Genomic DNA, 26,946 nt, shown 5'->3' with positions numbered 1-26,946 from the left:
AACCTGGGTGAGTGCCCTGACGGCATCGGACCTGCAGCCTTTTTTTAGAGAGAAGCATGAACTCGTCCTACTACATGCTCCTTCATGGATGCTTGTATGTGCCCTGACCCGGGTCACACCACGACTTTGGCGCATTGGGTCACGCTCTAGCCGCCGAGCCTGCGGGCCAGGGCAGAAGGCTGCCGTGTTTAAGGGGGAGGCCCTCTGCAGCTCCGGTCACCGTGCCGGGAGCCCGCCGCCGCCTGCCTTTCCGTCACTGCAGCGCCAGGCTCTGCCGTGAGCGCGAGTGCTGAGCCCGAGGCCCAGAGGCTGGCGGCTAACGGGCACAGGTGCCGGAAAGGGCCGCTCTCCGGTGGCACGGGTGGCAGAGTGGCATCTCCCTGGCAGGTGGTTTCCAGCTCGGACCCCCCACAGGCCGCACTGGAGCATTTCAGCCGGGTGGGGCTGGTCTGGGTGCCTTGTCCTCCGGAGCAGGCACCCTGGTTTTAGTGCCTTTGTGACAGCTGTTCGGAGCCCTCCGGCTTGGGAGAAAGCACAGTCACCTCCGGAAGAAGCCTTGGTCCCCCAGACCCTGTCTCCTCTCCCCACATAAACACGCTGCTCGGGACTGGAAATGATTTGCCCCCCGATGGAGTCCAGTTCCCGTGCACGTTCTTACTGGGTGGGAGTGATTGTTCCGTTCTCCTGTCTGTCCCTCCTCCGCGTCCCCGCTGCCAGCCTCTGGGGAAGAAGGAGGTGCCTGCCCGTGCCTCACTGGCGCCAGGGCAGCCTGGCACACGTCCACAGGACAGTGATCCCGCGGTTACAGGGCCCCCCCTCCCTCCGTGAGCACCCTTCTCATCAGCTCACAACTGCGTGGTGAACATTAATATTCGCTCCTCGTTTTTCTGGAATGTGGCTCTAACTTGTTTAACATTCCTGTTAGGGGAGAAACGTGCTTCCATCTGTAGCCTTGTCGCTGGCTCTCTGACCAGCCTTTCCCCTGGGAAGTTCTGTCGGCACACAGGATGGCCGCAGGGCTGTGGGGGCTGTGTGAGCTCGGGCGGCCCACTGACTGCGGCTGCTGTGGGGCTCCCCGTCGGCGTCAGGCCGGTGCCGTCTCCTTGGGTGGGGCTGCGCTGCTTCCACACGCGTGGATGGTGTGTGCGCCTGTGGACAGAGGAGTGAGTGACCTTCGATGGGGAAGTACAGTTTCAGGAACGCTCCTTACAATCTAAAGATGGCCTTAGGATGCGGCTTTAGCTTTAAATTAGCTTCAAGGCTTTAGCTCCAATTTCCAATTAGAAATTAACTTGGGAGTCTGGAGTTGTCAGAACAAAACATGGCTTCCCTGTGTATCAGACTTCCAGGGCATTCTCCCTTCTGGCCGCAGGCCGCCGGCCTCTGTGGTCCCTGAAGTGAGGTAGGGGCTCAGAGAGGCATGTCCGTCAGGGCTGGCGCTTCCCGTGCCTCCCCTTCCCGTGGGCGCTTCTGCCGTGGCTGGTGACGGTGCCTTGTCAGAGCCCTGGCGGAGGTGCCCTGTGGCCTCAGCATGCGGAAGGCCGGCGCCTGTGACGGAGGGGTGACGACATGGTGCCCCGGGAACACGACCTGTGCTGGACTTCAGGTCCCCAGGGGGAGGCCCTTTTTATTACTTACTTACGGGGGGCGGGGTGCTTTTTAAACAGGGAACACGTAGTAGAGTCTGAACTCTACAGAATGAGTTCTTTCATTCTCACAATTTCTTGGCCTTTTCCCCACAGACCGGCTCAGCTAGTGAGCAGGAAACACAAGCTCCAAAGCCAGAAGCGTCCCCGTCCACGCCCATGGCTGCAAGCACAGAGCAGCAGGAGGTAAGACTGTCCGTGACCGCGACCCTCAGGTCTGCCCCGCGTCCACCTGCTGCTGGAGGCCGAGGCCAGCGTGCTCGGTCCCGCCCGCTGCGCCCGCTCTGAGCCCAGCTGCGTTTCAGAGCTGCCGTCGGCCGTCGGCTGGGTGAGGCGTGCTCTGACAGGTGTCTCCACAATGTCGCGAATTAAAAATGCAGAACTGTTCATTATTGATCAGCTCCGGAGGGAAGGGATCCACGCAGGGTCTGGTGTAGAGCGCGCTGAGCTAGCACGGCGCTCACCTGTCCCACTTGTCTCCCAGGACATGGCTCGGGCCCCGCAGAGGCCGCCCGCCGGGCCGCCGCCCGCCTCACAGGCCCTCGCTCTGGCGGGACCAAAGGTAAGCCTGGCTTTTCCCCGGCGCCGCCTCGGTTTAGAAGGCCGAGTAAGTCAGACAGACGGGCGTGTGTAGCACAGGAAGCCCATGTCCGTTCGCGGACGCTCCGAGTGCCGTGCGCTCCAGGGGGTGTCGGGACCCCGTGTGGCCCTCACGGCGCTGCCTGAGCGGATTTTCACGGAAACATGTCTGCGTTAGATCTCCCAGCCCCTTCGCTCCCAGACCGGTTCCCTCTCCACTGCAGCTGCTCTGTGATGTGTCTGAGTTCCTTCTCCAGCTTCATTTCCATTTATCCGCCTGCACGGAGAACCTCGGAGAAGTGCAGAGTGGCGGGGGGGGGGGGGGGGAGTAAAACGGAAACGGAGCCCCCGAGTGACGTCATCGTTGGTCTTTGTCGCTGGGCCTTGAGAGCCGTGCACACTGTTCCGCCCAGATCACAGCCTCCCAGGTCCGCCCAGGTCACAGCCTCCCGGGTCCGCCCAGGTCACAGCCTCCCGGGTCCGTCCGCCCAGGTCACAGCCTCCCGGGTCCGCCCAGGTCACAGCCTCCCGTGTCCGCCCAGGTCACAGCCTCCCGGGTCCGCCCAGGTCACAGCCTCCGGGGACAAGGCCCGCTCCGGCCTCCCTGGCCTCTGGCCCTGTGCCGTAGATGCGGGTTCTTGTTGGTGCGGTCGGGGCCTCTTCCCGGGCTCCCATCACATTGGCCATGCCAGCTAGCACCCAGCTTGGTCGTGGGAGAGACGGTGAGCGGTTCGGCCGTTGGGCTGGATTCTCACAGCGTCAGGGAGCCAGCGGACGGCACCTGGGTTCTGTCCGTTCCTCCTGCTTCTCACGAGGCCCCGCTGATGTCGCCCGAGTAGTGACAGCTCGGGCTTTGCGGTTCACCTTGTAGACAGCCTGTCTCCATCCTGTCTTTCCGTCACCGCCCGTGTCACTTGGGTCCCTTCTCCTGGCGAGGGCGGCCGTCTCCGCTCTGGCTGTTAGGGACGGGCTGCTGCTCATTCCTTGTGTGTCTGCTGGTTTCAGGTGGGGGGGCAGCTCTGGGTGGGAGCCCCACCCACATGTAGCCCCAAGGGCCTCTGGGAGGCGAGGGGGGCGGCAGCCACGCTCCCTCTGTGCCAGCCTTGCTTGCTGCTGTTCGTCTCTGAAGGCAGCGTATGGTGGCAGACTTTTGGCTCAAGCTCCTCGGCTGGGTGTTACGCACTGGCCGTTGGTAGCACTGCCCAGGGCCACACATACCGCAGCGGGAAATCACACACTTTCCGTTTCTCAAGATCGTGCCAGCTGTTAATGCGCTCGACCGCCTCTCCTCCAAGTGTGTGCTTCACCCTCTCGGTGTTCTCCCCACAGCCCAAAGCCCACCAGTTCAGCATCAAGTCCTTCTCCAGCCCCACCCAGTGCAGCCACTGCACCTCCCTGATGGTGGGGCTCCTCCGCCAGGGCTACGCCTGCGAGGGTGAGTGTCCCCGGGGCGCAGGGGGGGCCGGACGCAGCCGGTGGGAGGGAGCCGAGGAAGCATCTTCCTCAGCCGTGTAAATGCTCCGTGAGCCAGGTCGAAAGCCTGGTCCTCGCTGCCGTGGGAGCCGCGCTGGCGGGGGACCCGGGCCTCTGGCGGTCACGGCTGCCGTGCAGTCATCCTGAGGATGAGCGGGCAGAACGGAGGCCCGACCTCCCTGCAAGTCCTCTGGAGGGAGCACCCCGGGCCTCTTCCCTCTGCCGCATCTCAAGCCGGGGCTGGGCCTTGCCACGCCCGCGCTCGCACGTTTGGGTGCAGCCACCCATGCAGCGCAACTGGCCAAGGTCACAGGTGCCCAGTGACACCCTGGGCTGGGCGGCCCGAGCGCCCGCGCTGCTCAGAGCCGCGTGCTCAGTGCAGGGCCAGCCCTGTAATTGGCGGCCAGGACCCCTATAGGGGGCCATCGCCCGTCTCGGACCTGCACGTTGTTTCCTGACGGGCTGGGGGAGGGCAGAGACCGGCTCCGGACAGTCCTTGCACGTCCTGGCGGCCCTGCCTGCCACCGTGTCCGTCCCCAAGCTGTGGCGGGACGTGCTCAGAAGCCGCCACCCCTGGTCCCGGGGCTCCCGGGCACGGTGCTGACGCTGCCCCTCGCCGCTCCAGTGTGCTCCTTTGCCTGCCACGTGTCCTGCCGAGACAGCGCTCCCCAGGTGTGCCCCCTCCCCCCCGAGCAGGCCAAGCGGCCCCTGGGCGTGGACGTGCAGCGGGGCATCGGGACCGCCTACAAGGGATACGTGAAGGTAGGACGCTCGGCCCGCGTGTCTGCGATGACCTCGTGCCGGTCTGGGAGGCCCGGGTCCTGAGGGTCCGCGGAAGCACACGCAGCGTCAGGGCCTGCCCGCTCCTGGCCGGGCGCTCAGCCAGGCTGCGAGGCCAAGTGCTGGTGAAGGCCCCGTCAGCTGTGGTTTCCCGGTGCTCCCTTGCTGTGCGCGTCCTGTCCCCGCGTTGTCCACCTTGTCCCCGCGTAGCCCTCCACGGCAGCACCCTGACTCCCTGGCCCAGGCCGGGCTCTGGCCGCCAACCTGCGCGGGCGCGAGGGAGCTGCCGGCCAGCGGAGGGCGATGGTGGCCCGTGGCACCTCCGGGAAGTCCCCGGCCTGAGGCCCCCAGGTGGCGCTTCTGGAAGGTTTGTGGCTGGCCTCACCGGCCAGTGAAACGTGGTCCTTGTTTACCCGCAGGTCCCGAAACCGACGGGCGTGAAGAAGGGGTGGCAGCGGGCCTACGCCGTGGTCTGCGACTGCAAGCTCTTCCTGTACGACCTGCCCGAGGGGAAGTCCACGCAGCCCGGCGTGGTGGCCAGCCAGGTCCTGGACCTCAGGTCTGCGCCCGCTCCCCAGGCCTCGCCTGGGTGCTTTTCCCCGAGCCGAGAGCGTGGTGTTCGATAGCCCTTAACTTGGTTTCTGCCCACACCCTCACCCACCGCGCTGACCCCCAAACAGGCACCAACGTACGTGCCGGGGACGTCCTGTTTTAGATCTGTTTGCGCTGAAAACCTTGCTCAGTAAGCATTTAGCATAAGAACAAGCTGGAAACACCAGAGGCGGCTGCGTGTCCTCAGGGTCTGTCTGGTGCCTGACGGGTCCCTTGGCGACAGCTGCCTGGAGCCGGGCTGTGGGGCCCCGGGGCTTGCTGTGTGGCGGCACCTCTGACCTCTTCCGTGCTTGCCGCCTGCCTTCCTGGCCCCGGCACAGGGCAGCGAGCATCCTCCTCACGGCTCCTCTTCTTGTGCCGTCTGCTTCCGCTTCCCGTGGGTGTGACGGCGCCATCCCGGCACGGAAGTGGGAGGGTGGTTGTGAAGGTGGGCGTGCGGGGCACAGGACCTGGCGTGTCCTGTCCTGTCACCCACCCAGTGCCACAGAGGATGGCAAATGCAGACATGGACATGCTGGCATCTGCCCAGGCTGGGGCCCGGCCTCCAGCCAGTCGCCAGCATTGGTTCTAGGGGGAAGGGGTGCCGTGGCGGTGCCATGAGGAGAGCCATGTGTCAGTCACCCCCACAGTGGTGCCCGCCTTCCGTGTCCCCAGTGCATGGGGCGGATGGACACTGGGACCTGTGTTTTGGAAAGCCCCAGGGGACCCTGCTGTCCTCACGGCGCCCTGGCCCTGCGAGGTAGAGGCCACTGGGCGCCGCGCCTGGAGTGTAGAGTGCATTGAAGTGGGGCTGCCAGTTCTCAGCACGTTTTAGCTCCTTCAGTGGCGGCCTGATCATAGGTAGCCATACCCGGGCCACCGGTGAGGTGGTTTGTCCTCCCCAAGCAGCTGAAGGACTAGAGAGCCACGTGGCTCGGGGAGGAGGGGAGGAGGAGGAGGGGTGGCTGAGGGAGGGGCTTCTCAAACTCCCTGCACTTGGACGGCTTTGCAGGGGAAGCATTTTCTTACCCAGGCGGAGGCAAGGGCCCCTCATGTTGGAGGAAGTCGTCACGAAAGCGCCTTTCTCGTCCGATCTGTGCACAGGCCTGTGTGCGTCCCTGCCCCGTGCGCTGAGTGTCCTGTTTCTTGCAGAGATGAAGAGTTCTCAGTGAGCTCAGTCCTGGCCTCCGATGTCATTCACGCTTCACGTCGAGACATTCCGTGTATCTTCAGGGTACGGTTCTCTTCTGTCTCTTAGAGAGGATTCACTAATCACAGACAGGTCACGTGATTCACTAATCAGACAGGTCACGTGATTCACTAAGCACAGACAGGTCACGTGATTCACTAATCACAGACAAGTCACGTGGTTAAAATGAAACCCTTCTGAGAGGGTCACTGCCGTCGGAGGGACCCGTGCCATGGGGGAGGCCCCGGCTCCCCACCCCTCCCTTGGTGCAGGCTCCTCCACACACGCCCAGCCTCTGCCCTCGCTGCCGCCTCCTCCCCTCCCCATGTCAGTGCTCTGGCCCAGCGCGCTCAGGCGGGGCCTCCCCCCCCCAGGCCTGCTGGTCAGGAGCTGGAGCGACGCAGGAGCAGCCGGCAGCCCAGCTCCTGCGCACTCACTGGCGGGGGCGGGGGGGGGGGGCGGTCCCTCCACTGAGCTGTGAGAGGTGCCTCCCCTGGAGTTAGTTCTGTTGAGCTCATCGCTGTTCAGAAAGCCCCTCCTCGTGCAGCGCAAACACGTGCGGTCACGTAAAACGTCCTCCCGCGGCCGCACCGACCGGTGCCGGGGCCCTGCTGTGAGAGCCTGTCGCCTGTGCGCGCTCGGGAGTCCTTTCCAGTGTGATGCCATCGTTCCCTCACTGCCCCGGACAGCACAGCGGGGCCTCGGAGCGGGGCCGGCCGAGCCTTAACCCCTGGCCCTTGCGCTCCTCCCTCGGCGGGACAGCGGCCGGGCCGGGCCGGGCGTCGGTGCCGTGCTTGCCAGCTTACGGCTCTTCTGTTTTCTTTTCTACCCTGAAGGTGACGGCCTCTCTCTTAGGTTCACCTTCTAAGACCAGCTCACTGCTCATTCTGACAGAGAACGAGAACGAGAAGAGGAAGTGGGTTGGGATTCTGGAGGGACTGCAGTCCATCCTGCACAAGAACCGCCTGCGCAACCAGGTGGTGCACGTGCCCCAGGAGGCCTACGACAGCTCGCTGCCGCTCCTCAAGGCCGTGCTGGCGGCCGCCGTGCTGGGTGCGTGCGCCTCCCAGGCCTCGTGTCCCCGAGGCACAGCGTGCTGTCCTCGCCGCCGTCTGAGTTAGAGTCCAAGGGGGGACCGGCCGTGCCCACAGCTGACGCGCTTTCTGTTCTCGCCCCCTGCCTCACAGATGGCGACAGGATTGTGGTCGGCTTAGAAGAAGGGCTGTACGTCATCGAGGTGACCCGGGACGGTGAGTGGCGGCCTGTGTCCGCTGTGCGCTCGGGCCCGCGGTCAGGGCAGGCACAGCGTCGGTCGTGGGAACTTGGGAGCGTTGAGACGACGGCCCTGGCCGGTCCGTTGCCCCATCAGAGACTTTGTAGCGAGAGGGCAGGCCACAGCCAAGACCCCTTCCGTGCAACGCGAGTGGCGTCGGGCGCGGGTGTCTGGGAAGGGGTGGAGGGTGCTGAGCAGGCCGGGAGCAGGGGGGGACACGGGTCCCCCGCCTCGCCTCACACCCGTCCTCCTGCAGTGATCGTCCGCGTCGCTGACTACAAGAAAGTCTACCAGATCGAGCTCGCCCCCAAGGAGAAGGTCGCCGCGCTCCTGTGCGGCCGGAACCACCACGTCCACCTCTGCCCGTGGTCTGCCTTCGACGGCACAGAAAGCAGCGTGGACGTCAAGCTTCCGGAAACGAAGGGCTGCCAGCTCCTCGCCACGGCGACCCTGAAGAAGGGCGCGGCCACCTGCCTGCTGGTGGCGGTGAAGCGGCTGGTCCTGTGCTATGAGGTCCAGCGGACCCGGCCTTTCCACAGGAAGGTCACGGAGCTCGTGGCCCCAGGCAGCGTGCAGTGCATGGCCGTGCTCAAGGACAAGCTCTGTGTTGGCTACCCTTCGGGGTTCTCTCTGTTGAGCCTCCAGGGAGATGGGCAGGCCCTGCCGCTGGTAAATCCCCACGACCCCTCGCTTGCGTTCCTCTCACAGCAGTCTTATGACGCCCTTTGTGCTGTGGAGCTCAAAAGCGAGGAGTACCTGCTTTGCTTCAGCCACATGGGACTGTACGTGGACCCACAAGGCCGGAGGTCGCGCACGCAGGAGCTCATGTGGCCTGCGGTGCCTGTTGCCTGTAGTATGTATATGTTTTCTGTTGCCCTATCCCTGTCGCTGCTCTTCACGCCCGTCGGCATGTTCAGTTTTGCTTCAGTTCGTCTCCGGTTCCCCGGCCAGGGAGCTAGGGAGCGCCAGGAGGGGCGGGCCCCACGGCTCGGCCTTGGGAGGTGGTCCCGACACGGGCCTCGGGCGGCCCGCAGTCGTTTATGAACTCGCAGCAGCAGCACCCAGCTGCAGGGCTCGGCGTGGCCAGGAGGAAGGCGCTGCCCTGTCCGTGGGAGGCCTCTGAGCGGCGGGAGCTGTTCTGGAAAGAGCCGAGTTGTCCAGGGATTGAGGTGGCTTCCTGTGTGGGGGGCTCTGTGGGTCTCCCTGCCCAGCCCGCCATCTGAGCTTGTCAAGGACCCTGACCCTCAGTGCCCACCACTGGCGGGCAGGCAGGAACCCAGGGGTGATGGGACCGTCAGGGGCAGCAGGAGTGGGGTTACGTGTGGGGGCAGGTGCCGTGCTTTTCCTGTTACCTACAAGTACAGCCTTTGTCCGCCTCGTTGCTGGCAGAGAACCCGGGGGTGTTGGACCAGGAGCCCCGGCCGTGGGGTGCGCTGCCTCTGTTGGCTCCAGGGGCCCACGTGTGTGTGACTCCTTGGCCCTCGGCCGGGGCTGGGGCAGTGCAGCAGCCAGAGCCTTCTGCTGCCACACCCGCCCCTTCCCTGCCGTCCTCGTGTCCACGAAGCCCCCGCAGCAACAGCCGCAAAACCACAGGGGCCCTGCTCAGCGGGGCTGTTCCTCTGGGAAAGGAACGAGGACCCCAGCCCAGACTCCAGGTGCCCGCGCCGAGGTGGCCACGCTGGGCCTGGCGTTCGGCTCTGCCTCCACCTCGCGGTCTCGCTTCCTCCCTCGTGCGCAGCGCAGACCTCAGTCAGTCTTGGGGCTGGTGCGCCGGCCCTGTCCGCGCCCTGCGCTGGCTCCCTGTGCGCTCAGCCTCCCGTCCGTGCGGAGGCGTGTCAGTCCCTCTGCGGGCGGCCACGGGCGGTGACGCGGGAGCACGCGGCAGTCGGTCAGACTCCACAGCCGAGCTCTTCCCGTTGGGAGGGACATGAGTTCATGTTGTTGTTGGGCCCGGACACCTCGGTGCCGTGCCTCGTCCCGCAGAGATCTGGCTCCTGCAGGGAGCCCCAGCTGTGCACGGGCCTCGGAGCCACCCTCAAGGTCAGGGCCGCTCGTGGGCGGACCGCTGCCCGGCCTCCTGCCTGCTGCCCGACCCAGTTTTACTCTTTGGGGTCGAAAGAAGGCTGGTCCTGCCGCCCACTAGGAGCATAGCAGCAGCAGCAGAAGCTTAAATCCCACCTGCTGGCAGCAACCGGCCCCATGAAGCTTAGCGGGGAGCCGGGGAGCCGGGCCCTGCGCGGCCTCTGCAGTGAGGCCGCTCAGTGACGGGGCAGTGTTCAGCGCGAGGAGCAGACAGACACCCGCCGTCTGGAAGCCCCGACACTCCAGCCGGGCCCGCAGGCCTTGCTCGTGCCTTTGGAACGACAGGTGGCTTTTCGGTCGCCACCTGACGGTTGGCGTCGCTCAGAGGGAGCAGGGGAAGAGCCGGTGCGGGACGTAGTGCGGTGTCAGGGCAGACGGCAGGAGGGGTGCGGCGCCCAGAGGACTGGGACTAGCGCTGCGCAAACCCGTGGCGGCGGGCTGTGCCCGGCAAGCTCCTCGCCCAGAGCCGGCAGTGCCTTCTGTGTCCGAACGGTGGCCAGAACCCCGACTCCTTGGCGTCTCCACAGGAGGAGTTTGCTCCGCGGGCAGGCGTTCGGCCTCCCTGAATTTCAGGCGTGTGGAGCCTCGGGGGTGAGCTCTGCAGGCGCCGTGAGAAAGCTGACTTAGGAACAGCGTTCATGCTGCGGCTTTCACCTGCTCCTCAGTCGGGAGCCGCGGTGACACACGAACATATGGTCGTGCTGGTCTGAATCCGCCAAGGCTCTAGAGTGGGCGCGGTCAGGTCTGTGGGCGTGGTCAGGTCTGTGGGCGTGGTCAGGTCTGTGGGCGCGGTCAGGTCTGTGGGCGCGGTCAGGTCTGTGGGCGTGGTCAGGTCTGTGGGCGTGGTCAGGTCTGTGGGCGTGGTCAGGTCTGTGGCCGGCCTCTCACCACCTGGGCCAAGGCCGCATGGCCCTCGGCACCTTTCCGAGGCCGGGGATGGGCCTGGCCGCTGCCCTCGGGTGGAAGGCGCCAGGCCCGGGCCGCGCCGTTCCTTACAGTGCTCTGCTCTGTCTGCGCCAGGTTGCAGCCCCTCACACGTCACGGTGTACAGCGAGTACGGCGTTGACGTCTTCGACGTGAGCACCATGGAGTGGGTGCAGACCATCGGCCTGCGGAGGGTAAGGCCCGGGGCGGAGGGGAAGGCGTGGGCGGCTCCCCCTGTTGTGCGCCGGCTGTGCGCGCAGCTGCTAACCCTCGTTCCCAACAGATAAGACCGCTGAACACGGAGGGCACCCTCAACCTGCTCAACTGTGAGCCTCCCCGCCTGATCTACTTCAAGAGCAAGTTCTCCGGTGAGTGAGCCTCCTTCTGCTGACCGCGCTGCCCCCCTGTCCTGCCCCTCTGTCCTGTCCCTCTGTCCTGCCCCCCTGTCCTGCCCCCCTGTCCTGCCCCTCTGTCCTGCCCCCCTGTCCTGTCCCTCTGTCCTGCCCCCCTGTCCTGCCCCCCTGTCCTGCCCCTCTGCCCTGCCCCCCTGTCCTGTCCCTCTGTCCTGTCCCTCTGTCCTGCCCCCTGTCCTGCCCCTCTGTCCTGCCCCCCTGTCCTGCCCCTCTGTCCTGCCCCCCTGTCCTGCCCCCCTGACCTGCCCCCCTGTCCTGACTCTGTCCTGCCCCTCTGTCCTGTCCCTCTGTCCTGTCCCTCTGCCCTGTCCCCCTGTCCTGCCCCTCTGTCCTGCCCCTCTGTCCTGCCCCCCTGTCCTTCCCCCCTGTCCTGTCCCTTTGTCCTGTCCCTCTGCCCTGTCCCCCTGTCCTGCCCCTCTGCCCTGTCCCTCTGTCCTGCCCCTCTGTCCTGCCCCTCTGTCCTGCCCCCCTGTCCTGCCGCGGCCTGCGGGCCGCCGTGACCACGGTCACCTTCCCTCCCTCCTGCAGGAACCGTGCTCAATGTGCCCGACACCTCGGACAACAGCCGGAAGCAGATGCTGCGGACCCGGAGCAAGAGGCGGTTCGTCTTCAAGGTGCCGGAGGAGGAGAGGCTGCAGCAGCGGCGGTGAGGGCGGGGCCCGGCCTTGCTGTGGGCGGCCAGGGCAGGGCCGAGGACTTGTCACGGTTGTGAATCCCAAAATGTCGTCTTCCCCAGGGAGATGCTCAGAGACCCAGAACTGAGGTCCAAGATGATTTCCAACCCGACCAACTTCAACCACGTGGCCCACATGGGCCCGGGTGATGGGATGCAGGTGCTCATGGACCTGCCTCTGGTGAGTCCCGGGAGCATGCTCCCCGCCCCCTCCTGCCGCAGGGGGGCCCCCCACCTGCTGGCCTTTCTTCACTCCGGGCTCTGAGCAGACCCGGAGCTCCTGGCACCGGTCTCGGGCGGTGAACCAGTTGCCCTTCCGCTGCAGCCCTGGCCGGGCCACTTAATTTGCTTGGTGACTGTTTGTGTTTCATGACAGAACTAGCTGTCAAAATGGTTTCTAAGTAACCTTAGTGTGAGCGGTAACGTTTCCTCTCCGCTAAAAAAGATGGGTTTTCTGTAGCATTCAGCGTGGTCTAAAGGCACGATCGCTGACTCAGCGCAGAGCTTAGCTGACGTCACTGCAGAGCCTTCCCGGCCGTTTCCCTCCTCGAGGGCCCGGCCCAGCCCTGGTCGCGCTGCGGGCTTCCCGGTCGGCCCACCCGCTGCTCGGCCGGTGCCCCGTGCTCACCTGCTGTTTCCTCTGCCCAGAGCGCTGTGCCCCCGGCCCAGGAGGAGAGGCCCGGCCCCACGCCCCCCAGCCTGCCCCGGCAGCCTCCGCCCAAGAGCAAGCCCTATATCTCGTGGCCGTCGTCAGGTACCGGGGCGCCCTGCGGGCCGGGGGGGCTGGGGCTCCCTTCCCTGAGGTGACACCTCCTTGTGCCCCAGGTGGGTCTGAGCCCGGCATGGCAGCACCTCTGAGGAGCATGTCCGATCCCGACCAGGACTTTGACAAGGAGGTAAGGCCTGCTGACAAGACGTGGCCCACGCGGAGCAGAATCCAAGCCTCGTGCTGTCGTTCTTCGTGAAACACGCTTCGTCTCCCCTTGAGCAGCCACATGGCCCCGGGGTCGCTGCGGGGAGAGGGGGCGGGGCAGCTGCGTCCCGCCCACAAAAGGAAGAGCAGCCCCTGCCCCAGCCGGCAGCCCAGCCCGTGGAGATGCTGCCGAGACCACGGGCCAGAGGGCTGCTGGGGCGGGGCTGGCACCGGTGGCTGACCGCCTTCCTGGGAGAAGCCCAGCCCCTCGTCCCTCTGGACTCACGGCTTAGCTGGCACAGACGTTCCGTCTCTAACTCAGGCAGCACCTGGTTTTGGAGAGCCTTCCCTCGTGGCCTCTCCCTCCCCCGATGGCCGCGAGGTCAGAGTTCAGGGGGCACGGGTGGAGCTGCATGGGCAGGTTGCGCATACGGAGCCCTTACCTGAGTTGGTCCGTGGGGAGCCTGCCCTGAGTCCCCCGTGTCTGGGCGTCCTCCCCGCACCCTCCTCTGGTGCAGGGCCGGCCAGGCCACGGGCCACCAGGCTACCCGCGTCAGCGTCTCCTGCCTGGGCCAGTCCCAGCCGCGTTTCACATGGCCGACCAGTGTTCTCTAGGGCTCCTGGGGGGCTTGTCTTTTTTTTTCTTTTTTTTAATATATTTTATTGATATTTTACAGAGAGGAAGGGAGAGGGATAGAGAGCTAGAAACATCGATGAGAGAGAAACATCGATCAGCTGCCTCCTGCACCCCCCCCACTGGGGATGTGCCCGCAACCCAGGTACATGCCCTTGACCGGAATCGAACCCGGGACCCTTCAGTCCGCAGGCCGACGCTCTATCCACTGAGCCAAACCGGTTTCGGCCTGGGGGGCTTGTCTTGATCGCGTCGGGCGCGGGGCTGGAGGCTTCACAGACGGGTGCCCTCCGTGGCGCACGGCCCTGTCTGTCCTGCTCGGACCTGGTTTGTTCTTTTAAGTGAAATTGGCAGGAAGGAGTCGCTGTAAAGGGAGCCGTGTGGTGGCTGTTGAGTAGGTGCGCAGTGCGGTGCAGCCACAGCTCCTACGACCTCAGACCCTTCCATCACCCGAGCGCGGCAGCCTCTCCCCGCGCCCGCCCTGCCCAGCCCGGCCTCCACCTGTGGCTGGGCCTGTTCTGGGCGTGGCGTGTCGGGTCTGCTTCCCGCAGCATCACCGCGTCCGGTCTCCGTGCTGCGGCCTGAGGGTCTCAGGCTGCTCCTTTGTGGTGCAAAATCCCATGGGGTGAGGTACACGTGCAGGTGTCCTTGGCCCTGGGTGGGCTACTTCGGGGTGTCCCCTTTGGCTGCTGTGAACGTGTGGGCATGTACTTGTTTGAGTGCTCTCTTCGCTTGTTTGGGGTACGGCCCCAGGAGTGGAAGGCTGGGTCACGTGATGACCGTTGGCCATAGCAGCCACCCCATTTCCCTTCCCGCCACAGGGCACGTGGTGAAGAGCTCTGCGTTCTTACCGAGGCCGCCGTCCCAGCAGGCGTAACGCGGTGTCTCACGAGCTTTGGGTGTGCGTTTCCCGAGAGGTGACTGGTGTCCTGGCCATTTGTGTGCTTTTGGAGCAACGTCTCCGAGTCCTTTCTCCATTTTCATGGCGGTCTGTCTTTCTGTCGTTGGGTTGCGAGTTGTTTATATATCCTGGACAGCAGGCCCCTCGATGTGTGACTTGAGCTGTGTCCTCCGTCCTGTGGGTGGCTCTCGCCCTCTTGGTCACGTCCTCGCGTTCATGCCCGGAGTTCCCAGTGCTGGTGGAGTCGGTCTCTTCTGTGCCTCTGCTGTCGTAGCTGAGAACCCACTGCCAAGCCCCCCGCGGCCCTGAGCACTCCCCGTTTCTCCTCCGGGGTTGTGGGTTGGCCTGTGTCAGCGCGTGCGTCCCCTGGCGCTCACACGGGTCCCCTGGTGGCAGGAGGCAGAGGTCAGCTCCTTTCCTGGGGGGCCGCACCGTGTGTGGGAGCGGCTGCCCTTCCCGGTTGGGGCGCCCTGGTCAGAGGCACTGACGCTGGCTGCAGGTCTGTGTCTGGAGTCTCGGGCTGCTCCTGGCCTGTGTGTCAGCAAACCCCGTTTTGATTCGTTGCTTTTGAAATAATAAGTTTGGGAAGTGAGTCATCCAGGTTTTTCTTACTCAGTGTGGTTTTGACTGTTCGGGGCCCTCACAGTTTCATAGGAACTTGAGGATTGGCTTTTCCATTTCGGGGGTGGGGGCGGCCGAGGGGGGAGAAGGCCAGTGGGACCTCCGTCGGGATTGAATTGTCTGTAGGTCACTCGAGGGAGTTGCTGTGGCCGCGGGAGGCCCTCTCGTCACCGACCTCAGTCTTGGCAGCCGCGTTTCCCGGTTCCCGGGACCGACCCTCTGGCCCCTTGTGAAGTGACTCGAGCCCCTTTGTCCTTCCGGAAGCTGCTGTAAATGAACTGTTTCCGAGTTCCCGTTTCGGGTTGCCATGCTGGTGTGAGGGACACGGGTGCTCGTGTTTGCTGTGCACGGAGCATGCCCCTGGGAGCAGGCAGCGCGGCCTCTCCCGCTCCCGCTCAGCGCCCTTTCTCTCTCTCTCTCTCTCTCTCTCTCTCTCTCTCTCTCTCTCTCTCTCTCTCCCTCTCCCCGCGCTCTGGCCGGGGAGGCGGCGGCCTGTTCCGTCTCGGGGTGAGGAAGGCCCTTCACCTTGGGCGCAGGGCTGGCCGTGTGCTTCACGGTCGCCCGTCGCCCTGGGGGGAAAGGCCTCTCTTCCTGGAGCATTCAGCACGAAAGCGGGTCGCGTCTGGGACTGGCGACCACGGCCGCCGTGTCCGTGTCTCACTGCGCGGGGCGCGCCCCCTTTGCAGCCTCGTTACTGTCATTGTGGGGCCGGGCGTGGCTCCTGAGCTCACGGGAGATTAGGTCCAGCGTGTGCTCATCACAGGAACGGAGAGCAGGTGCCTCCCCTGCCCCCACAGACACCCCCTCGGGCTGGGCCCCCCCCTGGGCGATGCTTCTCACGTTGTCCCTTTGTGTTAACAGCCGGATTCCGATTCCACCAAACACTCAACTCCTTCCAACAGCTCCAACCCCAGCGGCCCGCCGAGCCCCACCTCCCCCCACAGGAGCCAGCTCCCCCTCGAAGGCCTGGAGCCGCCGGCCTACGACGCCTGAAGCCACTGGCCGCCACCTCGTCGCCACGGGCCCAGGAGCCGCGTGGCTCCAACGCCCGTGCCGAGACTGAGCTGACCCCTAGTGCTGTCCACGGACATGCTGTCCACGGACATGCAGAGGGCTTGTAGATAAGGAGACGCAGAAAACTATCGTAACGTGATCGCTCCTGCCACGCCGCTCAGGGCCGTGCCCCTGGCCCTTCGTCCGCACCAGATGGATGGGAAGGTGCCGGGCCCACAAGGCCGCCGCTCAGACCCCGCAGCCCTGGCGCTCTGCTCGGGAGGCAGGCAGCTCGGCCGAACCGCCTGCTCCTCCCCAGAGCCGTCCTGGAGCTGTGTCATCAGGTAGCAAGCTGTGTCATCCAGTGACTAGTCCCGAGGACAGGAACGCGGAGGCTGGCCGGGCCCTCTGTTCACTAGCCGCCGTGCCGTCTGCTGCGGAAGTCCTGCTGACCTTGGACCAGGGACACAGGCCTGTGAGGGAGCCGCCCGGCCTGGGCCCCTGTGTGTGAGTCCCTTCCCGGTCACAACCACAAGTCACCAGTACCTACTACTGTGAAGTCGGCTGTGCTGCTTCCCACTCGCTTCCCAGCTCCACCTCCACGGAGCGGCTGTCCTGGTGCAGCCAGGCCCCGCCCGCCCGCCCGGTCCCCGCGTGGAGCCGGGTTAGCACCTGGGGGCCCTTAGACGCTGGCACCCCTGCACATCGCCCTCCCCGGCCTTCTTTCACGCTCACCTCCCTGTGTCGTGTGAGTAGCCAGGTCTGAGGCTGTCCCGGGAGGGGCTGAGTCCCTGGCCAGCGCACAGCGTGTCTCAGCCAGACGGCTGCTCTCCGCTGCCCCGGCGGCTCCGGGTGCTGTTGAAGGCGAGCACTTCCTGAGGCGGCACCGTGCGCGGCCCCAGCGGGCCCGTGGGCGCCCACCCAGCAGCTGCCCGCCACCCACCCCGGGCCTCTGCCGGGGCTGGCTCCTGCCGGGGCTTCTGGTTTTACTTTTGTAACGTACGTCGGAGTCTTTGTAATTACTGAGTCACCGTGAGAACACTTTGAACAACTTCCTGTCAATAAAGCAGAGGACGGCCGTTTTAAAGTCCCCGGTTTGTCTGAGTGTCCGGGCGCCCCCAGGTGCCGGGTGCTGGGAAAGCGCCCCTCTGTCATTCCCGTGCCCTGCGGGCAGGACTGGCCGGAAGGGACCTCACCTGCCGGGTACCTCCTGGGGGCAGCTGTGCGGGCGGGTGGCTCGGCCCAGAGCAGCAGAGAGCCCTGTCCACCCGCAGGCGCTGGCCCCTCGATGCTGGGGGACAGGCTGGGGGCGGTGACCACATGGGCTCTGGCCCTGGAGGTCCCGTTTCCCCAGGGGCAGGGTGTGCCTGGTGGGTTGGGAGTGTGTGCCCTGCGGAGCCCCGGGAGTTCGGTGACAGGGCAGTGACAGGACCTGCCAGAGGGGATGCCAAGCCAGCCAGCACCACAGCCTAGAGCTCCCTTCTCGGCCCCCAGCGAGGCCGCCGCCTCCGAGTGTGTCACTTAGCACCCAGGCCCGACGCACTGTGGGGTCTCCGTGGGCACAGCGAGGAAGGAGGTGGAGAAGCTGTAGGAGCTCTGGCCGCAGAGTTCTGCCCCAAGGGCTGCCCCAAGGGGTTCACACCCTGTTGGCTCCGTCTGTGCAGTCACATGGCCCTGCCCTCCCAGGGAGCAGACTGCAGTCTTCCCAGCCCGGGTGCAAGCTGGGGAGAGCCCTGCCAGGAGGGTTAGGGTTAGGGTTAGGGTTAGACCTGGGTTAGAGTTAGGGTTGGGTTAGGGTTAAGGTTGGGCCTGGGTTAGGGATACAGTAAGGTTGGACCTGGGGGGTAGAAGTAGGGTTAGAGTTAGGGTTTGGGTTAGGGTTGGACTTTGGGTAGGATTAGGGTTAGGGTTAGCATTAGGGTTAGATGTGGTTTAGGGTTAGGGTTGGACCTGGGTTAGGGTTAGGGTTGGACGTGGGTTGGGGTTAGGGTTGGACGTGGGTTAGGGTTAAGGTTGGATCTGGGTTAGGGTTATACCTGGGTTAGGGTTAGGGTTGGATCTGGGTTAGGGTTAAGAATATGGTTAGGGTTGGACCTCGGTTAGGGTTAGGGTTGGGTTAGGATTAAGGTTGGACCTGGGGGGTAGGAGTAGGGTTAGAGTTAGGGTTTGGGTTAGGGTTTAGGGTTGGACTTTGGGTAGGATTAGGGTTAGACGTGGGTTAGGGTTAAAGTTTTACCTGGGTTATGGTTAGGGTTTGACCTGGGGTGGGATTATAGTTTTAGGGTTAGGGTTAGACCAGGGTTAGGGTTAGGGTTGGACCTGGGGTAGGGTTAAGGTTGTACCTGGGTAAGGGTTAGGGTTAGGAATATGGTTAGGGTTGTACCTGGGGTAGGATTATAGTTAGGGTTAGGGTTAGGCTTGGACCTGGGTTAGGGTTAGGTTTGGACCTGCGTTAGGGATACAGTTAGGGTTGGACCTGGGTTAGGATTAGAGTCAGGGTTAGGTTTGGACTTGGGGTAGGATTATAGTTAGGGTTAGGCTTGGACCAGGGTTAGGGTTAGGGTTAGGCTTGGACCAGGGTTAGGGTTAGGCTTGGACCTGCTTTAGGGATACAGTTAGGTTTGGACCTGGGTTAGGATTCGAGTCAGGGGTAGGTCTTGGCCGCTGGTGTGATGTCTGGCACAGGCACCGCGTTCCGCCATTTAAAAAACGAGTTATTACGTGTCGCAGCAGGAAGCAGGGTGGAGCTCACGTTGAACGCAGTACCACGCGTGGCCAGCCCCCTGCTCGGGCAGCGTGGAGCGGGGCGCGCAGCCTCTAAGCCCGTGCCGGGCGGCAGGCGGCAGGCGGCAGGTGGTGTGTGGACGCAGGTGCTGGGCCACTTGGTGGTGCAAGTTCACCCCAGGCAGCCACGTGGCTGCTGTTTGCTCGTGGGGCGGGGTGTCCGCAGAGCCGCCCTGAGTGGGGAGGGCACGGCCTGGCCTGGCAGCGACAGACACCCCGCCAGCGGCTGCCCCGCCCCCCGTCCCTGCACAGCCGCTTGGCCGGACACGGGGTCTCGGGTGCCCCCCGCCCCTCACCAGCGCCTCCCCTTCCCGGGTCCTCGGCACCAGGGCAACCCTCTGCTTCTGGATGCCACTCAGCCGACAGGAGCCTCGGGCCTGCAGGTTGGTCACTGCCCTCGGCGCTGGCCAGGCTGCCTGTGGCCGGCTCTGAGGACCACCGAGGGCGCCCGCGGCCCTCCCACTCCCACCCGCCCGGCGGAACGCGGACGCAGCGGGCGGGCGGCGGTGCAGGAAACCCCTTTATTGGCAGGCCGCCCTGCACGTGGCTGGCCAAGGGCGGGCACCCCGAGGCTGTGACCCGCACACGGGCCAGGGGCGCAGGGCGGGGAAGAGGCGTGGCGAGGGCAGTCACCGCCCAGTCCTCAGGCGTCCGTGTCCGTCTGGGTCTCACTGAACAGCGGGTTGACGAAGCAGCTCTGGCTGGCGCTCTCGGCGGCCATCTTCGGGGCAGGTACCGGGGGCTGTGGGGGCGCAGTCAGGGCGTCGGACGTGGAGCCGGCCACGGGGAGGCCCACCCCCAGCCCCCGGCCACGCACCTGCTCCACCGAGCCTGCCACGTCGAACACCGGGTTGTGGAAGCCCAGGGGCGTCTCGTCGCGCCTCCTCCACCTACAAGAGGGAACCCGCGAGCCCCGCGTACCTGAACCCTCTCACCCCGCCCCCAACCGCATATCCGAGCCCCCGCCCCGCGTACCTGAGCCCCCCCCGCCACCCCGCTCCGCCCGGGGTACCCGAGCCCCGCCCCCCGCATATCCGAGCCCCCGCCCCGCGTACCTGAGCCCCGCCCCCCGCATATCCGAGCCCCCGGCCCGCGTACCTGAGCCTCCCCGCGCGGTGCAGCAACAGCACCCCCACGGGCAGCACCAGTAGCAACAGGAACAGCGCAGCTGCCAAGCCGCTCGCAAGCCCCACGCGCGACCCCGGCCGGTGCCACCCGTCCCCGACGGGCGCGCCCGACTCCCGGAAGGTCGCCGATAAGATCCCGAGGGCCTCCCCTGCCACGGAGAGCCGGGCTCAGTCTCTCCCGGGCGGGCGGGCGGGCGGCGCGGGGACAGGGCTGGGCCGGCCGCGCTTACCGTGCTCCGCGACGTCCGCCAGGAGGGCCCGGGCCAGCTGCCCCGCGCCGCCCGCCTCGGGCCCGGGCTCCGCCAGCACCACCTGGATCTCCGTGTCGGCCTCCGCGCCCGGGGCCTCGCGGGGCTGGGGCGGGCGCGGCACCTTGGACACGGCCACCTGCAGCGCCTGGTACTGGGGCTGGGGAGGGGCACAGGGTTGGCCCGGGAACTGCGCCCCTGGGACTGCGGGGACGGGGGGGGGGGCGGGGAGATGGCGCTCAGGTGGGCGAAGCGTGGGCGCGCCCATGAGGAGGTGGAGCGGGGCTCCAGGGTCCCCGACAGAGGAGGTTCCAGGCGGGGCGGCGAAGCGCAGGGGCGGGCGGGGCGCCCATTACCAAGGTCAGGAAGTCGCGCAGCAGCCGCGCCCGGTACTGCGCCAGGTCAAAGGCAGGGCCGTGGGTCAGCGACACGATGGCTCCTGCAGCAGGAGAGGAGGGGTCAGCGCTGCGCCCGGGACCCACGGGGTGGCCCAGCCGCCCAGCGCGCAGGGGCCGAGCAGAGGCGCTCACCGCAGAGGGCGCAGCATTGCCCCTCGGGCCGGAGCGCATCGTGGCAGGCGGCCTGGGGACAGTGGCCGCCCGAGGGTCGGAGCAGGGCCGCACAGACCCACGGCTGCACCTGGAGGCGGGAAGCAGGCTCAGCACGGACGGCGAGGGCGCGGGGCAGTCCTGCGGCGGACGGAGGGGCGCGGCGGCCCGGTCCCAGCGCCAGCCTCACCGTGCGGGGCCCTCGCCGCCCGTGGGCGCCCTCACCTCCGCGTTGCCGCAGACGCAGCCCGACGGGGCGGCGCAGGCCTCGGGGCGCACGCTCAGCGCGCCCGGCCCGTGAAAGCGCAGGCGGCCGGCGCGGGACGCCAGAAAGACAGCCAGGTCCTCGTCGCGCGTGAACTTCTGCGGGGCCAGGTCACAGCGACAGCGGCTGAGTGCTCCGGACGCGTGTCCAGAGCACAGGGGTGGGGGCGCCCGGGGAGGGGCCCCAGTCCCGCCCCGCACGGCCCCTCACCTGGCCCAGAGCCCAGATGCTGCCCACGCGCAGGGCGCGGGCGCCCGGGCCGAGGCCCACCCGGAAGGAGGAGTCCGGTGGGAAGACCACGTCATCGTGGCGGCAGGGCACGCGCTCGACGTCCAGCGAGAAGAGGCCGCGCGCCGCGTCCCCCGAGCGCCACAGGTGCGGGTCGTGCCACGAGAAGCGGTCGGGGTCGAGGAAGCGCACGGGGGCGCCTGCGCGAGGGGACATGTGTCCCAAAGGTGCGCGGGGAACACGCCCTCCACGCAGGCCCCTGAGTCCCCAGCCAGACCCGCCCCCAATCAGACCCGTCGCCACAACTCCCTCTGCCCAGGCCCCGCCCCCAGACGCCGCAGCGGGGCGGGGAGAGGGCCTCACCGGGGCCGCAATCCGGGTCCAAGCTGGGGTCCGCGGCGCTGAATCCCGCCCCCGAGGCCAGCACGAGCTCCCCGTCCAGAGGCAGGAGCTGCAAGAAGCGCAGGGAGGAAGGACACGTGGCGGCCCAGGCGCCAGAGGACCCTTGTGGGCGCCCACCCGCCCCGTGTCCAAGGCTGAGGAGGGCAGGCGTGGGGGCTCCCCGTCCCCCTGGCTGAATCGCAGATGCCCAAGGGAGCAGGGCCGCCGGCCCAGGAGCCCAGCTACCCTGAGACCTGGGAGCGTGGAGAGTTTGGGGTGACATTAGCCAGGGCCCCCGCCTCGCCCGTCACCCCTGAGGAACAGTACAAGCCACGTGCTGGCAAGTCGAAAGGCCCCCCTGCACCCTGTTAGGGAGGGAAGGGGTGCCAGGGCGGCAGCCCGTTCACCACTAGCACCCAGGCCTCAGGGGTCAGAGGAAACACAGCAGCGGGAAGGCCAGGAGCCAAAGGACCGACGGGCCCCTCCCCCCCTCGGAGCCCCAGGATCCTGCCCCTGCTCCTGTCCACCCTCCTGGGGGTTGGGCTGCCGCCCAGGGCCCAGCCTCCGGTCCCAACTTCCTGGGCAGGGCCTGCTCTTCCCTGTTCCCAGGCCCCCACCGGGAAGCTGGCCCCTGCGGGGGAATGTGAGGTCCCAGGCCAACTACCTCCACACCTGAGGGTGCCACCCCCCCCCCACCCGTGACAGCAGGTCAACCCCGCCCACAGCCCAGGGTGAGCCTGGGGCAGGTGGCATGGCGGCCTCCCGCCTCCAGGGCAGGGGCGCTGTCAGCCCTGTGACTCGCCACTCACTTTTGTAAAGAACCAGAGGGAAAGGTATAAACCGGAAACCGTGATACTTGACAGGAAGAGCACGACAGGGGAGATCAACGTGAGTCTCCCTGCGGCTGAACACCAGGCAGCCCGGGCCTGATGCTAAGGAACTTTCCAGAAGGCAGCAGGGAAGGCCTGAGAGAGAACCCGCCCCCCAATCAGGACCAGCTCCCACTCAGGGATAGCGCCCTGCCTGCAGGCCCTTCCCGTGGACTCCCCTTCACCTTCCAGGAGAGACAGGAGGATCCAGATCAAAGTGTCAAAATTCAGATGCAAGGGGTGGGGGAGGAGAGAATATTGAAACACGGAAGGTGAATTTTCCAGATTTGAAGAAAGAAACCACATGCAGAGGCCTCATGGAGAGCCTACGGGAACTAAGGAAAGTCACACCCAGACACGGGACAGCAGGCTGAGCCCAAAGACACAGAGGACACCCTAAAGCTTCAGGGAGAAAGACCAGGTCACGGGGAAAGAAAAAAATTCAGAAACCAGTTTCTCAGCAACAACAATGGGTTCAAAAAGCCAATCGAATGATATTTTATATTTTACTAGAGGCCCAATGCACGAAATTCGTGCAAGCGTGGGCCTTCCTTCCCCCGGCTGCCAGCACCAGCCTCCGGTCCCTCTCTGGCACCCTGGACCCGGGCTTCCCTCGCAGAACCGGCGTCATCCGGAAGGTCATCGGTCTAATTAGCACATTACCCTTTTATTAGTATAGCTAGGAAAAGAACTTTTCATCTAGAATTTTCTATCCAGACAAACTCCCATTCAAATGGGAGAGCATAAAACAATGCCCTCGGGCCTAAAAGACATCAGAAGGGCCCTATCCCGACGACAGGCTGGGGGAAGGGAAGAGGGAGGGGGGGCCAGAGCTGTGAAGAGATGGGAAGTGGGGGTGAGACATGTTGGTAATGCTTATTATTATCTTTCTAAGTTGTTTAAAAGCTGGGACTGAAATGGGACGGGGGCGGGGAAGACCCACGCTGCAGACCTCGCGTGGCGAGGGAAGGACCGGATAGTGAGACGCGTGAGAAACCAAAAGGACCTCCAACCCTCACACCAACATGATGTCCATGCGTTTCTAGAAAAGTTTAAGACATCACAGTTGATACAACCACCAACGGAGAACTTGAATAGGCTGGCAAGCATGAAAGATGCTAAAATGTTGGTCAAAGCCCTCCTACTTTCAAAATACCCAGTCCAAATGTTTTTACAGGCAAAGTATACAAACTCCCAATTATTTCTTCTTACAGAAACGGTTACGGAAAACAGAAAGAAGGAGTGGAAACTGCCCAGTCCATTGTATGAGGCCAGGCTGATCTCAATTCCGAAACCAGATGAAGGACATTTGGAGCTAAGGAAAAGGAGAGGCTCGTTTACTTAGAACAGAGATGCCAAAGTCCTACATGCGGTATGAGTTGGCTAAAGGCAACCGTGTATTTTGAAAACACATGGCGTCCAGCCCAGCCCGTGTTGCCCAGCGGTTGAGCGTCAGCTCATGCACCGGGAGGTCCCCGGTTCGATTCCCCGGTCAGGGCACGTGCCCAGGTTGCGGGCTAGCCCCTCCCTAGGGGGTGTGCAGGAGGCAGCTAATGGATGTGGATGTTGATCTCTCTTTGATGTTTCTCTCTCTCCCTCACCCTTCCTCTCTCTCTAAACATCATTAAAAACGTTACACAATACAAACACAAACGCATGGTGTCAAAGGGTTCGTGCCCCGGAAGGCGGGGCGGCGGCCTGGACTTGGCGCGGTGCGTGTGCACGCTGGTGCCCAGCAGGTGGCAGGAGAGCTGTGCGGGGAGAGTGTCCTGGACGCGGGCGCGTTTGCAGAAGTGGCACCTGCACCTCAGGCGTGAGGACAGCCTTGTGAGGGTGGCTCGGCCTCAGAAGCCCTCACCAACAGGCCACATAAAGGAGGGGAGAGAACTCACATCTCCATCGATGCAGGAAAACCCCGAGAAAGTCCAACAGCCTCCTTATGGTTTCAAACACGGCTGGCAAGCTCGCTCTGGCCCGCAGCGCAGCCGGTTAGAGCGTCACCCCCATACGCCAGGCTGCGGTGCGATCCCCGGCCAGGGCACCCCCAAGGCAGGCATACACAGCGGACAACACAGCCATGTTTCTCTCCCAAATCAACTTGGGGTGATTTTGCAAACTTCTAGCGAACTGGCAGTGGAACAGGATTTCCACAATTGGATAGTTTTTGTACCAAACCCGACAGCAAATGGGGCAGAGGGCAGAAACGGGAGGGGCTCCCAACCTGAGAGACACACATTTCCCCGGGGTGTGCGGGGGGTGTGTGTGTGTGTGGGTGGGTGTGCGGGTGTGTGTGTGCGGGGGGGTGTGTTTGGGTGGGGGGTGTTGGGGGGGGCTGAGGCTGTGGAGGAGGTCCCTCTACCCTCCCACGGCGACTCCGGGGCCATCGCCCCTGTCCCTCAGCCCCTGACTGTTCCCACCCCGGCCTCCCATGAGGCAGCAAGGATCCAGCCCCGCCATGTCCCAGCCCCCCCATGTCCCCGCCCCCCATGTCCCAGCCCTGCCCCCATGTCCCAGCCCCGCCCCCATGTCCCAGCCCCCCGTGTCCCAGCCCCGCCCCCATGTCCCAGCCCCCCATGTCCCAGCCCCGCCCCCATGTCCCAGCCCCCGTGCCCCAGCCCCGCCCCCATGTCCCAGCCCCGCCCCCATGTCCCAGCCCCCCGTGTCCCAGCCCCGCCCCCCATGTCCCAGCCCCGCCCCCATGTCCCAGCCCCCCTTGTCCCAGCCCCGCCCCCATGTCCCAGCCCCCCATGTCCCAGCCCCGCCCCCATGTCCCAGCCCCCGTGCCCCAGCCCCGCCCCCATGTCCCAGCCCCCCCCCGTGTCCCAGCCCCGCCCCCGTGTCTCAGCCCCGCCCCCATGTCCCAGCCCCGCCCCCATGTCCCAGCCCCGCCCCCATGTCCCAGCCCCCATGTCCCAGCCCCGCCCCCATGCCCCAGCCCCGCCCCCGTGTCCCAGCCCCGCCCCCATGTCCCAGCCCCGCCCCATGTCCCAGCCCCGCCCCCATGCCCCAGCCCCGCCCCCATGTCCCAGCCCCGCCCCCATGTCCCAGCCCCCCATGTCCCAGCCCCGCCCCCATGCCCCAGCCCCGCCCCCATGTCCCAGCCCCGCCCCATGCCCCAGCCCCGCCCCCATGTCCCAGCCCCGCCCCCCTCACCATGTTCGAGATGCTGTGACCTCCTCGCACCAGGACTGACACCATCTGCGGGGAGAAGCAGAAGCGGCCTCAGCGGCGGACCCACTGGGCCCCCACCCCCCGGACCACGCGGGACCCAAGGTCCGAGCCTCGTCCCGGTTGGGCCCAGGCACCTTGTCCGCCGGGAACTCCACGGCGGCGCCTGCGCAGGGGGTCCGGTTCTGGCTCCAGTTGTCCGCAGCGTCGAAGTCGGTGTTGGGGACCCAGATTTTGTAGGCGGCCCTGGTCAGCGCTGGGGAGGCGGAGGCTGAGTGCTCCCCGCGCCGCGGGTCTGTGGGGTCCTGCCCAGACTTCCCGTGGGGGTGGAGGGACGACCTCCCCAGTGAGGCGCGGTGGCAGCGCGGGGCACACAGCCAGGCCCCGCCCTCGCCCCGCCCCGCCCCGCGGGAGCCCCGCCCCGGCGCTCTCGGAGAAACTCCTATGGTATCTGCAGAGCCCGCTCAAACGTGCCCTCCTCCAGGACGCCCCGCCCCCCGTCTTGCCCGGAGCAGGAGCAGAGGACCCGGCGGGGCCAGGACTATGGCACCAAGGGCCGAGGGCCGGCGGAGAATGGGGCGGCGGGAAGGGCTGGGGCGGGGCGGGGGCAGGAGGGCCGGGGAGCGCGGCCTGGCCGGGAGGGAGCGGGGAGCCGGGAGGGAGCGGGGAGCCGGGACAGCGGAGCTGCAGTTACTAAGCTCCCGGCGTCGGGCGGGCACCGCCCAGAAGACATGCCAGCCCGCGCCCCAGGGAGGGCAGGGCCCCCAACAGGGAAACGGAGGCAGCTGCGGAGCCCCGCGGACTCCCACGCCCGGCCACCGCTTTCCGCGGGGAGGAGGCGGCGCCCAGGGCAGGCGCGCGGCCCCCGCGGGTGGGTCTGGCCCGGGCTCCTCGCCTCCCGCCACACCTGCGGGGCTGCGGGGGTGGGACGGAGCCGCCCACCCCTGGGGACCTGGGCCATCGGGCCGCGCCGCGCCCGCTTACCGCAGAGCTGCAGCCCCAGCAGCAGCCGGCCCAGCGCGCCCATCGCGCCCACCGCGCCCGCTCCGCCTGACGCCCAGGACTTTGCCCGCAGAGCCCACGTGACCGGGCGGGGCGGGGCCGCCGGGCGGTTACACATTCACCTCCAGGCCCGCCTGGACCGAGCCCCCGGGTTCCTCCGAGGGCCCACGGCCTCTTCCCCCACATTCCGTCCCCAGGACCTGGGGACCTGTCAGGACTCACCTGCCTATGAAGTGGGTGTGTTGGGGGGAGAATAAAGGACCTTGGGGTCCCCCTTCTCTGTCCCGGGTGCAGCTGGGTCAGCACCTATTCGCCCACCTGGTGGGACTGGGTGTCCACTCCACCCAGCGGGCCGTCCTGCCTCCTGGTGGCTGGGCTGTGGGTGGAGCTGGTGTGGTGCAGCCTGTGGCCCCGCGGATGGCTGGCAGGGCGAGCATGGACGGAGGGTGGTGGATGGATGGGAAATAGTGAGTGAGTGAATGAAGGAATGAGTGGACAGAAGCCAGAATGTGGGAAGGTGAGTGGTTGGTGATGGGGTGGATGTTGGGTGGGAGATGGGGAGGCGGGAAGGGTGGGTGGTGGATGGATGATGAGCCGAGATGATGGATGGAGATGAACGTAGTTGTAAGTGGATGGAGTGG

The 26,946-nt window shown here is 65.8% G+C and overlaps 2 protein-coding genes across 2 annotated transcripts in view; one reads left to right on the top strand and one right to left on the bottom strand.

Annotated features, from left to right (window-relative positions):
• CDC42BPB (CDC42 binding protein kinase beta) overlaps positions 1-16,775 on the top strand; it is an 89,401-nt gene extending 72,626 nt beyond the window's left edge. The window contains exons 22-37 of the mRNA XM_080665007.1: positions 1,743-1,832; positions 2,131-2,208; positions 3,555-3,660; positions 4,324-4,460; positions 4,898-5,037; positions 6,222-6,303; positions 7,095-7,311; positions 7,446-7,508; positions 7,788-8,384; positions 10,634-10,731; positions 10,821-10,905; positions 11,479-11,596; positions 11,687-11,804; positions 12,272-12,377; positions 12,449-12,519; positions 15,554-16,775. Coding sequence (XP_080521133.1) covers positions 1,743-1,832; positions 2,131-2,208; positions 3,555-3,660; positions 4,324-4,460; positions 4,898-5,037; positions 6,222-6,303; positions 7,095-7,311; positions 7,446-7,508; positions 7,788-8,384; positions 10,634-10,731; positions 10,821-10,905; positions 11,479-11,596; positions 11,687-11,804; positions 12,272-12,377; positions 12,449-12,519; positions 15,554-15,685 — 2,238 coding nt within the window. The 3' untranslated portion in view covers positions 15,686-16,775. The remainder of the gene's footprint in view (positions 1-1,742; positions 1,833-2,130; positions 2,209-3,554; positions 3,661-4,323; positions 4,461-4,897; positions 5,038-6,221; positions 6,304-7,094; positions 7,312-7,445; positions 7,509-7,787; positions 8,385-10,633; positions 10,732-10,820; positions 10,906-11,478; positions 11,597-11,686; positions 11,805-12,271; positions 12,378-12,448; positions 12,520-15,553) is intronic.
• Positions 16,776-18,971: 2,196 nt separating this feature from the next.
• AMN (amnion associated transmembrane protein) lies at positions 18,972-26,349 on the bottom strand. The gene is made up of 12 exons (XM_080668501.1): positions 26,288-26,349; positions 25,441-25,559; positions 25,289-25,333; positions 21,249-21,336; positions 20,868-21,085; positions 20,618-20,755; positions 20,375-20,483; positions 20,201-20,283; positions 19,827-20,004; positions 19,568-19,745; positions 19,287-19,359; positions 18,972-19,211 (listed from the first exon to the last, which is right to left on the bottom strand). The coding sequence occupies exons 1-12, from the start codon at positions 26,328-26,330 to the stop codon at positions 19,113-19,115; spliced, it is 1,371 nt and encodes a 456-aa protein (XP_080524627.1). The 5' UTR covers positions 26,331-26,349; the 3' UTR covers positions 18,972-19,112.
• Between the last annotated feature and the right edge of the window lie 597 nt (positions 26,350-26,946).

The sequence above is a fragment of the Plecotus auritus genome (genome assembly GCF_963455305.1).
Source record: "Plecotus auritus genome assembly, chromosome: 1".
Taxonomy (NCBI): Eukaryota; Metazoa; Chordata; class Mammalia; order Chiroptera; family Vespertilionidae; genus Plecotus; species Plecotus auritus.
The sequence above is the reverse complement of the archived record's forward strand: the minus strand, read 5'-3'. Positions and strand labels throughout refer to the sequence as shown.